The sequence below is a fragment of the Microcaecilia unicolor genome, chromosome 9, assembly GCF_901765095.1.
Source record: "Microcaecilia unicolor chromosome 9, aMicUni1.1, whole genome shotgun sequence".
NCBI lineage: Eukaryota > Metazoa > Chordata > Amphibia > Gymnophiona > Siphonopidae > Microcaecilia > Microcaecilia unicolor.
This window is the reverse complement of record NC_044039.1, coordinates 137,437,497-137,451,940: the sequence shown is the minus strand read 5'-3', so window position 1 is coordinate 137,451,940 and position 14,444 is coordinate 137,437,497. Positions and strand designations below refer to the sequence as shown.

The 14,444-nt window shown below is 42.4% G+C and overlaps 1 protein-coding gene across 1 annotated transcript in view; it reads right to left on the bottom strand.

Moving 5' to 3' along the window:
- Positions 1-14,444, bottom strand: part of RBM25 (RNA binding motif protein 25) — a 350,786-nt gene that overhangs the window by 141,032 nt on the left and 195,310 nt on the right. Inside the window, exons 7-9 of the mRNA XM_030214739.1 lie at positions 11,841-12,032; positions 11,481-11,564; positions 6,657-6,931 (exon numbers count right to left, since the gene is read on the bottom strand). Of these exons, the coding sequence (XP_030070599.1) occupies positions 6,657-6,931; positions 11,481-11,564; positions 11,841-12,032 (551 nt within the window). The remainder of the gene's footprint in view (positions 1-6,656; positions 6,932-11,480; positions 11,565-11,840; positions 12,033-14,444) is intronic.

Here is a 14,444-nt window from a genome sequence, read left to right as displayed (position 1 = left end):
AAATGTTGTCCACTGGGCAAGGGGAGTCCACAATCCGCTGCTGGATTCTATTCTCCAGGTCAGAGGCACGCAGCCATAAGAGTCTGCGCATCACCACCCCTTGAGCAGCGGCCCTGGACGCAACATCAAAGGTATCATATACCCCTCTGGCCAGGAATTTCTGCACGCCTTCAGCTGCCTGACCACCTCCTGAAACGGCTTGGCTTGCTCAGGAGGGAGCTTGTCCACCAAGCCCGCCAACTGTCGCACATTGTTCCGCATATGGATGCTCGTGTAGAGCTGGTAGGACTGAATCTTGGCCATGAGCATAGAGGAATGATAGGCCTTCCTCCCAAAGCCGAAGCATGTTCTCTAGAACTCTTAAGCCTTCTTTAGGGCCAGATCCACCACACCAGAGTCGTGCGGCAACAGAGTGCGCATCAGCTCTGGGTCCCCATGGATCCGATACTGGGATTCGATCTTCTTGGGAATGTGGGGATTAGTTAGAGGTTTGGTCCAGTTCACCAGCAATGTCTTTTTTAGGACATGATGCATGGGTACTGTGGACGCTTCCTTAGGTGGAGAAGGATAGTCCAAGAGCTCAAACATTTCAGCCCTGGGCTCATCCTCCACGACCACCGGGGAGGGGATGGCCGTAAACATCTCCCGGACAAAGGCCGCGAAAGACAGACTCTCGGGAGAAGAAAGCTGCCTTTCAGGGGAGGGAGTGGGGTCAGAAGGAAGGCCATCAGACTCCTCATCAGAGAAATATCTGATGTCCTCCTCCTCTTCCCATGAGGCCTCACCATCGGTATCAGACACAAGTTCACGAACCTGCGTCTGAAGCTGTGCCCGACTCGACTCCGTGGAAACACGGCCATGGTAGGAGCGTCGAGAGGTGGACTCCCTCGCCAGCATCGGCGAAGCTCCCTCCGCCGGTACCGATACTGGAGACCTCACCTCGGGCAAGGGGCCAGCCGGAGCCTCACTCGACGGTACCGGTGGCGCAAGCACCCCCCCGGTACCGGAGGGAAAGGGCGCAACAGCTCTCCCAGAATCTCTGGACGAACGGCCCGGAGACTCTCGTGCAGAGCGGCTGTGGAGAAAGACTGAGAAGCCGATGCAGGCGTCGATGTCAGAGTCTGTTCCGGACGTGGAGGCGGTTCCGGGCTGTCCAAGGGGGGGGCGCATCGATACCTCCTGAACAGAGGGTGAGAGGTCCTCCTGGTGCCGATGCCTACTGGGTGCCGACTGCCTCGGCGACCCAGAGCTCTCGGTACCGAGACGGGAAGGAGACCGGTGACGATGCTTCTTTGACTTCTTCAAGCGAAGCATGTCACCAGAGCTTCCCGGTACCGACGAGGACGTAGAATCTAAGCGTCGCTTCCTCGGGGCCGAGGCCGAAGAAGGTCGATCTCGGGGGGGCTGTACTGCAGGAGCCCTCAGGGCAGGGGGAGACCCACCCGAAGGCTCACCGCCACCAGCAGGGGAATGGACAGCCCTCACCTGCACTCCAGACGAAGCACCACCATCCGACGACATCAGCAACAGCGGAGGTCTGGGTACCACCCCGACGTCGACGCAGCCTTTCGATGTCTTGGTACCGACGATGCAGGAGGTAGAGGACTCATGCTGTCGACGTCGATGCACTCGATGCCCGTGCTGTTGTCGTCGAAGAGCCCGAGAACAACGCGTTCCACTGGGCCAATCTCGCTACCTGAGTCCTCTTTTTCAAAAGAGCACAAAGACTGCAGGCCTGCGGGCAGTGCCCAGCCCCCAGACAGTGAAGACACGAAGCGTGCCTATCAGTGAGTGAGATTACCCGGGCACACTGGGTGCACTTCGTGAAGCCGCTGGAAGACTTCGATGACATGGGCGGAAAAATCACGCCGGCGAAATCAAAATTCGCGATGACGAAAGGCACCAAAAAGAAGGGAGAAAAACCCGAATCGAGGCCAAATAGGCCGGTCCCGAAAGCGAAAGGAAACTTACGCGGGGAAAAAAGCTGGAAAAACGGGGAAAAGGGTAAAGACCGATTGGTCTCTTTTTTTTTTTTTTTTTTTAGCGAAAATCGCGAAGAAGCGCGAGGTCAACTTGAGGGGCACGAAACGGCGGTAAAACACGACCGTCCCGAGCGCGGACAAAAGAAGACTGACGAACACGAGCCGGTTCGGGCGGGAAGACGGCCGCGCATGCTAGTGAGTTTCCGGTTGGAGGGGGCTGTCGTGGACGTCACCCATCAGTGAGAACAAGCAGCCTGCTTGTCCTCGGAGAAAGATGCTTTCATAAGCTTTATGCATCCTTATGGTCCCGCTACTTCATTTTATTGGCCGGTAAGACGCGATACTTGCTGGATCCCAGAACAACTTATCATTGCTGTTATTCCAGCTCCATCAGTGACATCATCTGGTCGGCAATATAGTTTCCCTGAAACCGTTCTCTTGCAGATCAATTATGCTTTCAGAATGATGAAGTAACTGAGGAAGGCAGGCTTGGGAACCTGCAGTGAAGTAACTGAGGAAGGCAGGCTTGGGAACCTGCAGTAAAGAAACACACAATCAGGCTTGGGATCCTACAGTAAAGAAACCCTCAATCAGGCTTGGGATCCTGCAGTAAAGATATCCACCCATGGCTGTTTACTGCATGGCTATCGGGTGTGGCCCCTAAGGCGATGGGGATGCTGGTTTCAATGTGATAACCAGTAATGGCTCAGCCATCATGGACCAACGCAATACATCTCACACACAAAATATAACATACTTTGACCTGAGTAAATGGCTACTTAATGGTGGCATTGCAAAACTAAAACATATCAGTGCTGTAGAGCACAATTTTCTCTTTCAGATGATACTGTTCACAAGCTGATTCAGGCAGACTCTTTTTTAATAACTGGCTTTGAACTTTGGTACATTTTACCATTTGTGCTGACAGTGCCAACTTTGAAGAGATCCTGCAGGGCGGTTATAGATGCTGGTTAGTTGCAAATCTGGCAGTATTATGTCCAGCACAAGCATAATGCTTGTTCAAAATTTCAAGTCTGTATCTTTGTTTGCATGGAAGTTGTTGCGGTCTGAATATTGGTCCAAATATGTTCCGAAGAGTTGTGACCAATTTTGATGCACACTTTGAGTCAACTTGTTTGACTGGATTTTGCATCCATAATGTTAAAATGTATTTCATCGAAATTATCAAAAACTGTACAGGATTTGAATTTTTTAGCCATTCTTATAAATGTGTTTGGATTTTATTAGACCCCAAAAATGGCATTTTGGTAAATGTCACGCGCTCATGGACTGACAACCTTTCAGAAAAGGGGGTCTAGATCTGCAACTATTGCAGTTAGAGACCTCAAATTTTGGGAAACTTCGTTTAACACCTGACTCGCACAACAGATAAAATTTGAACAAAATTTAAGACATGACAGTGGGAAAGTTTAGACCACTTGGCATGGATTGACCCAAAAGCAAAATATTAGCACAGCCGTTTCAAGAATTGATGTATCCTAAAAGGAGATTTTTTTTTTGCTTATTCTTTCCATTGAGACCCTGAACTAATGCTTCATATTCACAAGAGCACTAAAGTATGCAGAAACCAAGAGAGAAAGGAGAGGAAAGGCACAGCAAAACCAGAAATTTATTTTCCTAAAGTTTAACACAAAGTGACAGAAAAGCTTTTCATGTATATATAGGAAATCCAATACACGTTAGCGTTTAACTTTCAAAAAGGAGACTATGATAAAATGAAAAAAGTGAGAGAAAAAAAAACTTAGAGGAGTGGCTGCGAGTGTCAAAAATTTACATCAGGTGTGGATGCTGTTCAAAAATACCATCAGGCCAAATATCTGCCGTGTATTAAAAAAGGAGGGAGGAAGACAAGACGACAGCCAGCATGGTTAAAAAGTGAGGTGAAGGAAGCTATTAGAGCTAAAAGAAAATCCTTCAGAAAATGGAAGAAGGAACCGACTGAAATTAATAAGAAACATCATAAGGAATGTCAAGTCAAATGCAAAGCGCTAATAAGGAAGGCAAAGAGGGACTTTGAAAAAAAAGATTGTGTTGGAGGCAAAAACACATAGCAAAATTTTTTTTTAGGTATATTAAAAGCAAGAAGCTGGAAAAAGAATCGGTTGGACCACTAGATGACAGAGGGGTAAAAAGGGCAATCAGTGAAGACAGTGCCATAGCAGAGAGATTAAATTCTTTGCTTCACCAAGGAAGATTTGGGGGAGATACCAGTGCCAGAAATGGTATTCAATGCTGATGAGTCAGAGAAACTGTATTAAATCTCTATAAACCTAGAGGATTTAATGGGGCAATTTGACATATTGAAGAGTAGCAAATCTCAAGGACCGGATGGTATTCATCCCAGAGTACTGATAGAACTGAAAAATGAATTGGCGGAACTATTATTAGTAATAAGTAATTTATCTTTAAAATCGAGTATGGTACTGGAAGATTGAAGGGTAGCCCATGTAACGCCGATCTGGGAAATTATAGACTGGTGAACCAGACGTTGATGCCAGGCAAAATGGTAGAGACTATTATTAAGAACAAAATTATAGAGCATATTCAAAAGCATGGATTAATGAGACAAAGTCAACATGGATTCAGTGAAGGGAAATCTTGCCTCATCAATCCATTACATTTCTTTGAAGGGGTGAACATGTGGATAAAGGTGAGCTGGTTGATATTGTGTATCTGGATTTTCAAAAGGCGCTGACAAAGTACCTAATGAAAGACTCCAGAAGAAACTGGACAGTCATGGGATAGGAGGTAGTGTCCTATTGTGGATTAAGAACTGGTTTAAAGGATAGAAAACAGAGTAGGCTTAAATGGACAGTATTCTCAATGGAGATAATGGGGCTCCCCAGGGGTCTGTGCTGGGACCGCTGCTTTTTAACATATTTAAAAATGATCTACAGATGGGAGTAACTAGTGAGGTAATTAAATTTGCTGATAACAATGTTATTCGAAGTTGTTAAATCACGAGAGGATTGTGAAAAATTACAAGAGGACCTTACGAGATTGGGCATCTAAATGGCAGATGATGTTTAATGTGAGCAAGTGCAAAGTGATGCATGTAGGAAAGAGGAACCCAAACTATAGCTATGTAATGCAAGGTTCCACGTTAGGAGTCACAGACCAGGAAAGGGATCTCGGCATCATTGTTGTTGATAAGTTGAAACCCTCTGCTCAGTGTGCAGCGGTGGCTTAAGAAAGCAAATAGAGTGTTAGGTATTATTAGGAAAGGAATGGAAAACAAAAGTGAGGATGTTATAATGCCCTTATATCGGTCCACGGTGCGACAACACCTCGAAGACTGTGTTTAATTCTGCATCTCAAAAAAGATATAGTGGAATTAGAAAAGGTGCAGAAAAGGGCGACAAAAATGATAAAGGGAATGGGACGGTGCAGAGAAGAGCGACAAAAATGATAAAGGGAACGGGACAATTTCCCTATGAGGAAAGGCTGAAGCGGCTAGGGCTCTTCAGCTTGGAGGAAAGACAGCTGAGGGGAGATATGATAGAGGTCTATAAAATAATGAGTGGAGTGGCGCAGGTAGACGTGAATCGCTTGTTTACTCTTTCCAAAAATACTAGGACTAGGGGGCATGAAGCTACAAAGTAGTAAATTAAATACGAATCGGAGAAAACTTTTCTTCACTCAACATGTAATTAAACTCTGGAATTCGTTGCCAGAGAATGTGGTAAAGGCAGTTATATTAGCAGGGTTTTAAAAAGGTCTGAATGGCATCCTAAAGGAAAGGACCACAGACCATTATTAAATTGACTTGGGGAACATCCACTGCTTATTTCTGGGATAAGCAGCATAAAATGTATTGAACTTTTTCAGGATCCTGCCAGGTATTTGTGACCTGGATTGGCCACTGTTGGAAACAGAATGCTGAGCTTGATGGACCTTTGGTCTGTCCCAGTGTGGAAGTATTTATGTACTTAAGTAATGCAAGGTAGATTACAAGAATTAAGTAGAGAGGTATGGTAGCCGTGTTAGTCCACTTTTAAAGGTAATCAATAGAACTAAAACAAAATAAAACATGGAAAAGAAAATATACCTTTTTTATTGGACATAACTTAATACATTTGTTGATTAGCTTTCGAAGGTTTCTTTGTCAGATTGGAAATAAGCAAATATTGGTAGATGACAGTATATATGAGCAAAACATCAAAGCATTTCAGTGAGTCTATATGCATGGAGACAGGGGATGAGTGAAAACATCAAAGAATTTCAGTGACAGTCTAACAGGATGGGGGTGGATAGGTGAGAGGGAGACAGGAGAGCACTGCAATTTACAAAGCAATACAATTTTATGCTTTGTAATGGGAAATCTATGCTTTGTAAGGAGAATTTAAGGAATTACTCAATCAAGAATTTTTCACTCAAACCCTAAAATTTTCAACTCTTAACCATTTACCATTACACAGAAACAAGTGCTTTTGAACTGTTACAATAGAAGAATTAGTAAACCAAAAATTAAATTCTGTAGTCTTAAATTAATTTTACAACCATGGATTTTACTGCAACATAGTGATTCATTGAAGGCACCATGTAGAAACAGGAATCATGGTATAGTATTGGTTTTAGAACAATCTCAGAAATTCTGCTGGGAGGTAGTGGTATGAACAAAGGTATGTAGAAATATATATATAAAGAAATCACCTTGATCTGCTCCGATCCTTGCTATGGTCTCTAGCTCGTTCTTTGTCACGGTCCCTCTCACGTTCCCGTTCTCGGTCCCGGTCCCTTTCTTTTGTTCGGTCCCGGTCTCGGTCCCTCTCTCGTTCACGCTCTTTTTCTTTCTCACGTTCTCTTTCTTTTTCCCTTTCCCTCTCTCGCCTTTCTCGTTCTCTCTCACGTTCTCTATCTCTTTCTCTACGTTCCTTTTCAACCTCCTGTCTCTCTTTCTCCTTTTTGCCTTTTTCCTCTTCGAGTTTCTAAAAACCAACAATAGAACCTTCCCAGTTAATATCAAAATAAGATAATGTTGTTTAGATCTGAACTTATTAAAAACAAAGCAAAACAAAAAAAAAAAAATCAAAGTGCATCAAATCACAAGACTAGAATTCGTGCAAAAAGCTTAGATCTAACACAGACCAGCAATCTCCAACCTTGGATACTGGGGTGCAAGCCTGGCCTCTCTTTAAAACATGTATGGTAACAGTCGCATGTCCATTTTGCCCTGTTATGTTGGTTTACAGAAGAGAAAAACAGACTGTTGATGCAGTGTACTAACTGGGCACACTAAACAAAATCAACTTTTGACAAAACTTTACTCTGCCCGACTGGATACCTCACATCAGCTGGATGCCAATCGGGACTGCGCATTACCTCACCAGTCTTGAAAATCCAAACACAGGCCGTTAGGAAAGCACTGAATCTGGATACACAGAAATATTTATCAACTGATAGCATTGGTGACAAGCAAGCAGTTGAGAACCGAGGTCAAAACAGTATTCAGAATTGGCCTCTATAGAGCTTGCAGACTTAATTGTGTTTAACATTCCAAAATGGACAGCCCTATAAAACATGAAAAGGTTGGAAACCACTTATACAAGGGATGTGTACTTTTTTGTTTAAAAACATATATATAGTACTTTTTTCATCTTAAGTATGTCTACAACCAGAATTCCTGCCAAAGATAAACATCAATAGATTGATAAAAGCATCCTTGGAAGCAATTATTTTGTGTTAACTTACAGATGCTGTGCTAGGACATGGACCGCCAACACTGGATTAACCTTGCCTATAAGCTATGTTTCTGGGAGGAAGAGTAAGTACATTGTTCACAAAGACAGACCAGGTTGTAAGATTCTTAGATGCTAGTGCATCACATGGTTTACGTATACTGTGTGGTAAATACTTGCACTCTTCTGCTTCATGTTTTAAACATCACAAATGAAATTAAATACTACAATAATATGAATTTTAAAAATATTAAGAACAGTTTTAAAACATTCTTACCTGGTGAAAAATCTTCTGATGTGCACCCAGGGTTAAGAGGACTGACAAAAATTATGAAAGTCAAACCAAGGTCACAAGATTCAGTGAACCCAACACTGCCCTGTAATTGGCCCAGTGATGAATGCACTGAAATTACAACAACAGAGAGGTAGGGGATAAAGAGATGTTAGAAGAAAATGAAATTCTAAAGTACAAAGGGATTAAAAATCAATGTATTGTTTTCTAAATAGAGCCAAAATCTCATTAAAAAATGTAGCATGAACAAATGGTAATATTTTTGAATACAGTGTACAATGCAGAAACTAAAAGCATACGTACCTTAATTTCACATACTTTTAATGACGCGATTTTATCCTGAAAGGGTCAATACTTACGGCTTAGTTTACATGTTCCAACAGGAATGAGGATACTGTACAGCTTTAAGTCTACAGTTTTTAAAGGCATTTTAACTTAGTTTATAATACTATTTCAACATTTACTGTAAATACTGATGCATCAAATGAAAAAAAATGATTTATTAATATTCTACTGGCGTTAGTCAGCAGCACTATGTCCTTGGTCAAGACATATGAACTTATGCATGTCGAAGTTGTGTAAACAGTGCATAAAGCCCTGCTGCAGATGGCTCTTAGAAAACAAAAAATATTTCAAAGCAAAAGATGCAACAAAAAAAGATCAAGAAACCTAGAAAAGGAGAGGTATAAAAATGATAAATGTTACCTTAAGCTCTTCAGAATCATCCGTGCTGTAAATGGATACCCCCTACATTGCTCATACCCTGACAGTCTGAAGTGACTGTGGTGGTTATTTTACAGCCTCATAACAAAAACATGCAAAGGTTCACTGTGCTCTTATGTTTGGCTGCTATGGATCAAATATGATCCTCCTAGCTTTCCCCATAGTTATCCCAACCCCTCACCACTCCCTGCTCTGAACAAGCATGCCAAATTCAATTAGATGGAAATTTGTTTTTAAAAAATAAGCATCCCAATGACTCAAGTACTGAACAGCAGGAACTCTTTTTACTTAGGAAAATTATTTTGCATAGCTTTTCATTTTTGTGTTGCTCCAGTGAGTTTTGAGTAATGAACTGTGAAATTATTCTGATCTGACAACAACCAACAAAGCACCAGACACATTACTGCCACTTGAAAAGTTTGCAGCTATATCATTACTGGACTTCACCAGCAGCTGCTTATTCATTTATTCTGAATTTCATATCAAATGTTTATTGGTGAGAAAAGTATGAAAATGCGATGGGGAAGAGAGATGAAAGAAAAGGCTACAGTAATATATAGCCCCCTTCAACATTAGGTGGGATTATTAAGACATACAAAAATAAGAACCTGCAAGGTAACAGCTGTGCAAAAATTGTTTAAAAAAAAAAAAAATCTCCCTTCCCCTCCCCCCAAAATAGGAATATATACCTTAAACCTTTTTTTATAAAACAACCTTGGATCAGTAATAATGTTACATGTAATGAAGTGCAAGTTTGAACCATAGCACTGTAACCATTTAACACATGTAGTGAGAGCAGTGGGCTTCTAAACCTTTTTTTTTTATAAAACAACCTTGGATCAGTAATAATGTTACATGTAATGAAGTGCAAGTTTGAACCATAGCACTGTAACCATTTAACACAAGTAGTGAGAGCAGTGGGCTTCTTCCACTCTATCTAAATTCCAGGCTCACCTTTCCACGCTGCGGGGACATCCGAAGGCATCTTCAGCATTTCTCATCTCCAGTACCTTTTCTTTAACCTTAAAACTTCATTTTAATCAAAATTTCACTGTTCCAAAGTAAACATGACCAGCAATCCCCCTTCTCTTCCAGCCTATCAATGACACTATGTAATGGCTAATTATGTGGAGAGCTAAACTAGATACTGAAGTTTAAGAACCATCTGCAAATACCTTGAAATATGTGTGTTAAGAAACAACATGGAGAAAAATGACTAATGAAAAAAGATCAAGAGGATTGATCAACTTGCCTGCCAAAAATATTTATCAGGTATTATGCCTTCAAATTACAAACGGCGAGCTCACTGTTTACGACAGTGGTTCCCAAACATGGTCCTGGAGGCATCCCACAGCCAGTCAGGTGTTCAGAATATCCACAGTGAATTCTCATGAGAGAGATTTGCATAAACTACCTCCACTGCATGCAAATCTCTCTCATGAGTATTCATTGTGGATATCACGAAAACTTGACTGGCTGGGGTACCTCCAGGATCAGGTTTGAGAACAACATAATTCAGCAGCATAGGGAATATAATCATCCCACTGTTGCACTTACACTTGGTTAGCTATTAAAATGTGCATTTAGTGGAACAAAATCCCGTCACACTAGTGCCAAATTCATATAAGCTGGATAGCTCCATTAACTAACCTGAATGAGTCCAGATTAACCAGAGGGCAATGAGAGCAACTCAGCAAGGCTGTAAAGGCCTGTTTATCAGTAACAGCAGATGGTCCTGGCTCTGTGAACTTACATATCTGTGTACTGTACTCTGGCACTTTGATTAGATCAGATTTATTTTAACTTTCAGCCCTGCATTTTAAGAACAGAACTGGCTCCCAGAAGCACAAAGTACTTGCAGGAAATTTGTCCTTTTCAGAAGTGTCTGGTGTTAGGGAACTGTAATCAGTTATGTACCATAATCCTGTCAAATCAAATGCAGATCATCCTGAAATAATTCAATGAGTAAACAAAATTATTTAACAACACATGGTGATTTATCAGTGTTTTTAACTTTGGCATACACACAGCAGGTAGGAACGTTTTGGTGGTCAGATTCACTGGGCGCAAACTATTTCAAAAAGCCAGTTACCCCTTTGCATATTTTCCTGAGGGGGCATCCATAAAATATAATAAAGAAAACAGAAGCTCATACTTACATCCTATTCCATGTTACTTTCCAAGCTGTGAGTTTCATCTTGCATTAGTCACCATATGATCTCTATCATAATGGTGGGGGTCAATGAATAGATTAGCTTTAAGGGAATGTACAATTCTTCTATTCATCTAAAGTTTTGGTACGTCTGGTAACCACTCACCCATTTCTTTTAAATTTCCTCCTTCCCCCTTTAACTTGCAAACTATTTAATACTTAAATGTCTTCCCATGGTTTAAGTTAAGCAACTGCCTATAATAAAAACAAGTTTAAGTGTATATATGTCTTTGTTATTTCACTTCCCTGATATATAGGCTTTAGTTATATCTATCTTGAACTACTGTGTCCAAATCTAAAGAAAACAATTTGCTTTTATTGTTTTAAAATTGAGGTGTCTGCAGAACAAATGTCCAGAGACAGCAATTTAACCACTTAAATATAAAATGTATAAGGATAATTTTAATGTAGTACATGTATTATATATTCTTTTATGTATCCCTACACCTACCAAAATAATTTCAGCTGACAACTCTACAGTATTGTATTGTTGATTTTGTGTGGTGTGATGTGGTTTTGTTTTGATTGTACAAAAATCTAGTACTAAAAAGGTGGAGTAGAAGCTAGATTACCTTGTGTGTATCTCTGAATTTACTAATCTCTCGAGAAATTAGATCTCTCTTGTCATCTTCCATGTCTATAGCATTTATATCCTCCTAAAGAAATAAAACAAAATGTCTAGGTTATTCTTATCCTAGTTAAAAGAGGATCTCAAAATGACATACAAGCAAGCTATTATAACAAAATAAAAGCCATAAACAATACAAAAAAGTCTCTACTGGGACTCAACGAAAGCATATTTATTAAGGGGGAATGAGTATTTAAACCAATAAGCTTTTTGAGGAAAGATCCCCTCTTTGGGCAAAGTACTCCTGGAAACGTCAGGAAAAATATCTTCCATTTGTTAATAGAACACTAAACGGAACACTCACAGTAATATCCTCCTTTTTTTCTTTCTTCTTTTTTCTGGGGTGCGAGTCTGAGTCCTGAGATGGAGCATTTAGCTCACTTGAATACTCTCGTATTAATACTTCAATTGCTCCTTTGAATATTTGATCTCGCCGTTTTGTGTCTTCATCCAGATCGTCGTCATCATCATCAGCAGAAGACTCTGGCTTAGAGCTCTAAGGAAGGAGGGGTAAAAATTGGGAAGAAAATCTTGAAGTCTAAGATAGCTGAATTTTTCTCAAGACTGGTTAGGTGTTTCATGAAACAGTTTCAAATTATCAATGTATCCTTTTACTAAGCTGAGGTAAAAAGTGGCCTTAAAAAAAATTCCCTTGCATAGATTTTTCCCCATGCACTAAGGCCATTTTTACCGCAGCCATGAAATGACTAATTTTCTATTTGTATTAATGGCCATGTGCTAATATGTTAACATAGTAGAGGGCAGCACATAATCTAAATTCTGAATGGTCCATCCAGTCTCCCCAAGTCACACTCATTATCAATTCATGATTAAAACAATGAATGTGATACAGAATATTTGATCCTGATCTTTCCTTGGTATTTCTGTGACACAGCGCATAGTAGTCCGTCCAGCACTGTCCTTATATTGCAACCACTGAAGTTGTCGTCAATGCCCACTCCAGTCCATCCCAAACTGCGTAAGACACAGACTGTTCAATTCTGCCCAGCAAAAGCCTTAATTCTTTATTAGTGAAACAGCCATTAACAACAAGTTACCATGTAAGCACATACTGCCACATTTTGTAGGCAGTAAGGGCTCACATGGTAATCCTGTGCTAACTAGTTAGCGCAGGAATACTCACTCTCCACCCTGAGTAGAGTGGTGTGGTAGCCATGTTAATAGAACATGGAAAAGAAAATAAGATGATGGTAAAATTATGTATCATACCTGATAATTTTCTTTCCATTAATCATAGCTGATCAATCCATAGACTGGTGGGTTGTGTCCATCTACCAGCAGGTGGAGATAGAGAGCAACCTTTGCCTCCCTATATGTGGTCATTTGCTGCCGGAAACTCCTCAGTATGTCGATATCAAAGCTCCATCCGCAGGACTCAGCACTTAGAGAATTACACCCACAAAGGGACACTCTGCCCAGCTCACCACCGCCGAAACGGGGGAGGGGAATTAACCCAGCTCATCCCCTCACAAGTGGGGAAGGGGAATCCGTCCAGCTCATCCCCGCGGAGCGGGGGAGGGTCACCACCCCGCCGATGCGGGGGGATCTGGCTTATCCTGCAACCGCAACCGCGGGAGGAGCTCACTGACCCTAACACCGCCGAAGCGGGAGGGGTACAAAGCTGCCCTACAGCCGCACGAAGCGGGAGGAAGTGCCGGCAGAATTTGAGTCTCAATCCAGCCCCGTAAAACGGAGGGGAGAGGAATGCAGCAGCTCACTGTAACACAAACTCGTCTCAACTCTTGAAGAATCCAAGTGAAAATGAACACGAAGTCCTCCTGAAGTAACTGAAGACTAAACTTGAACCTAAAATTCAACCAGAATATAAACAGTACAGATATCTGGGAGGGGCTATGGATTGATCAGCTATGATTAATGGAAAGAAAATGATCAGGTATGATACATAATTTTACCTTCCATATCATCATGCTGATCAATCCATAGACTGGTGGGATGTACCGAAGCAGTACTCACCCAGGGCGGGACATTGAAATCCCTGAACTCAACACTGAAGCTCCAAACCGGGCCTCCGCCCGAGCAGCCACAGTCAAGCAGTAATGTCTGGAGAAGGTATGGGCCGACGCCCAAGTTGCCGCCTTGCAAATCTCTTCCAAGGAGACAGACCCGGCCTCTGCCATCGAGGCCGCCTGAGCTCTAGTGGAGTGGGCCTTCAACTGAATAGGCGGCACCTTCCCCGCGGCCACATAAGCCGCTGCAATGGCTTCCTTGACCCATCTTGCCACTGTAGGCTTAGCAGCCTGCAGACCCTTACGAGGACCTGCAAACAGGACAAACAGATGATCCGACTTCCGGAAATCATTGGTCACTTCCAAGTATCTGATGATGACCCGTCTCACATCCAGATATTTGAGAGCAGAATACTCTTCTGGGTAGTCCTCCCTACGAAAGGAAGGGAGACAGAGCTGCTGACTCACATGGAAGCGAGAAACAATCTTGGGTAGGAAGGAAGGCACTGTGCGAATAGTCACTCCTGCCTCAGTGAACTGCAGAAAAAACTCTCGACAAGAGAGTGCCTGGAGCTCGGAAACTCTTCTGGCTGAAGTGATAGCCACCAAAAAGACTGCTTTCAACGTCAGGTCTTTCAGAGATGCCCTCGACAAGGGTTCAAAAGGCGGCTTTGTAAGGCTCTTAGCACCAGGTTGAGATTCCACGCAGGCACCACTGAGTGCAGAGGAGGGCGCAGGTGATTAACTCCCTTGAGGAAACGCACCACATCTGGCTGCAAAGCCAGGGAAGCACCCTTCAGGCGGCCCCTGAAGCAAGCCAGGGCCGCTACCTGGACGTTCAGGGAACTGAGCAACAGGCCTTTCTCCAGACCTTCTTGCAGGAACGCCAGCACTGAAGAAATTGGAGCCGTAAATGGAGA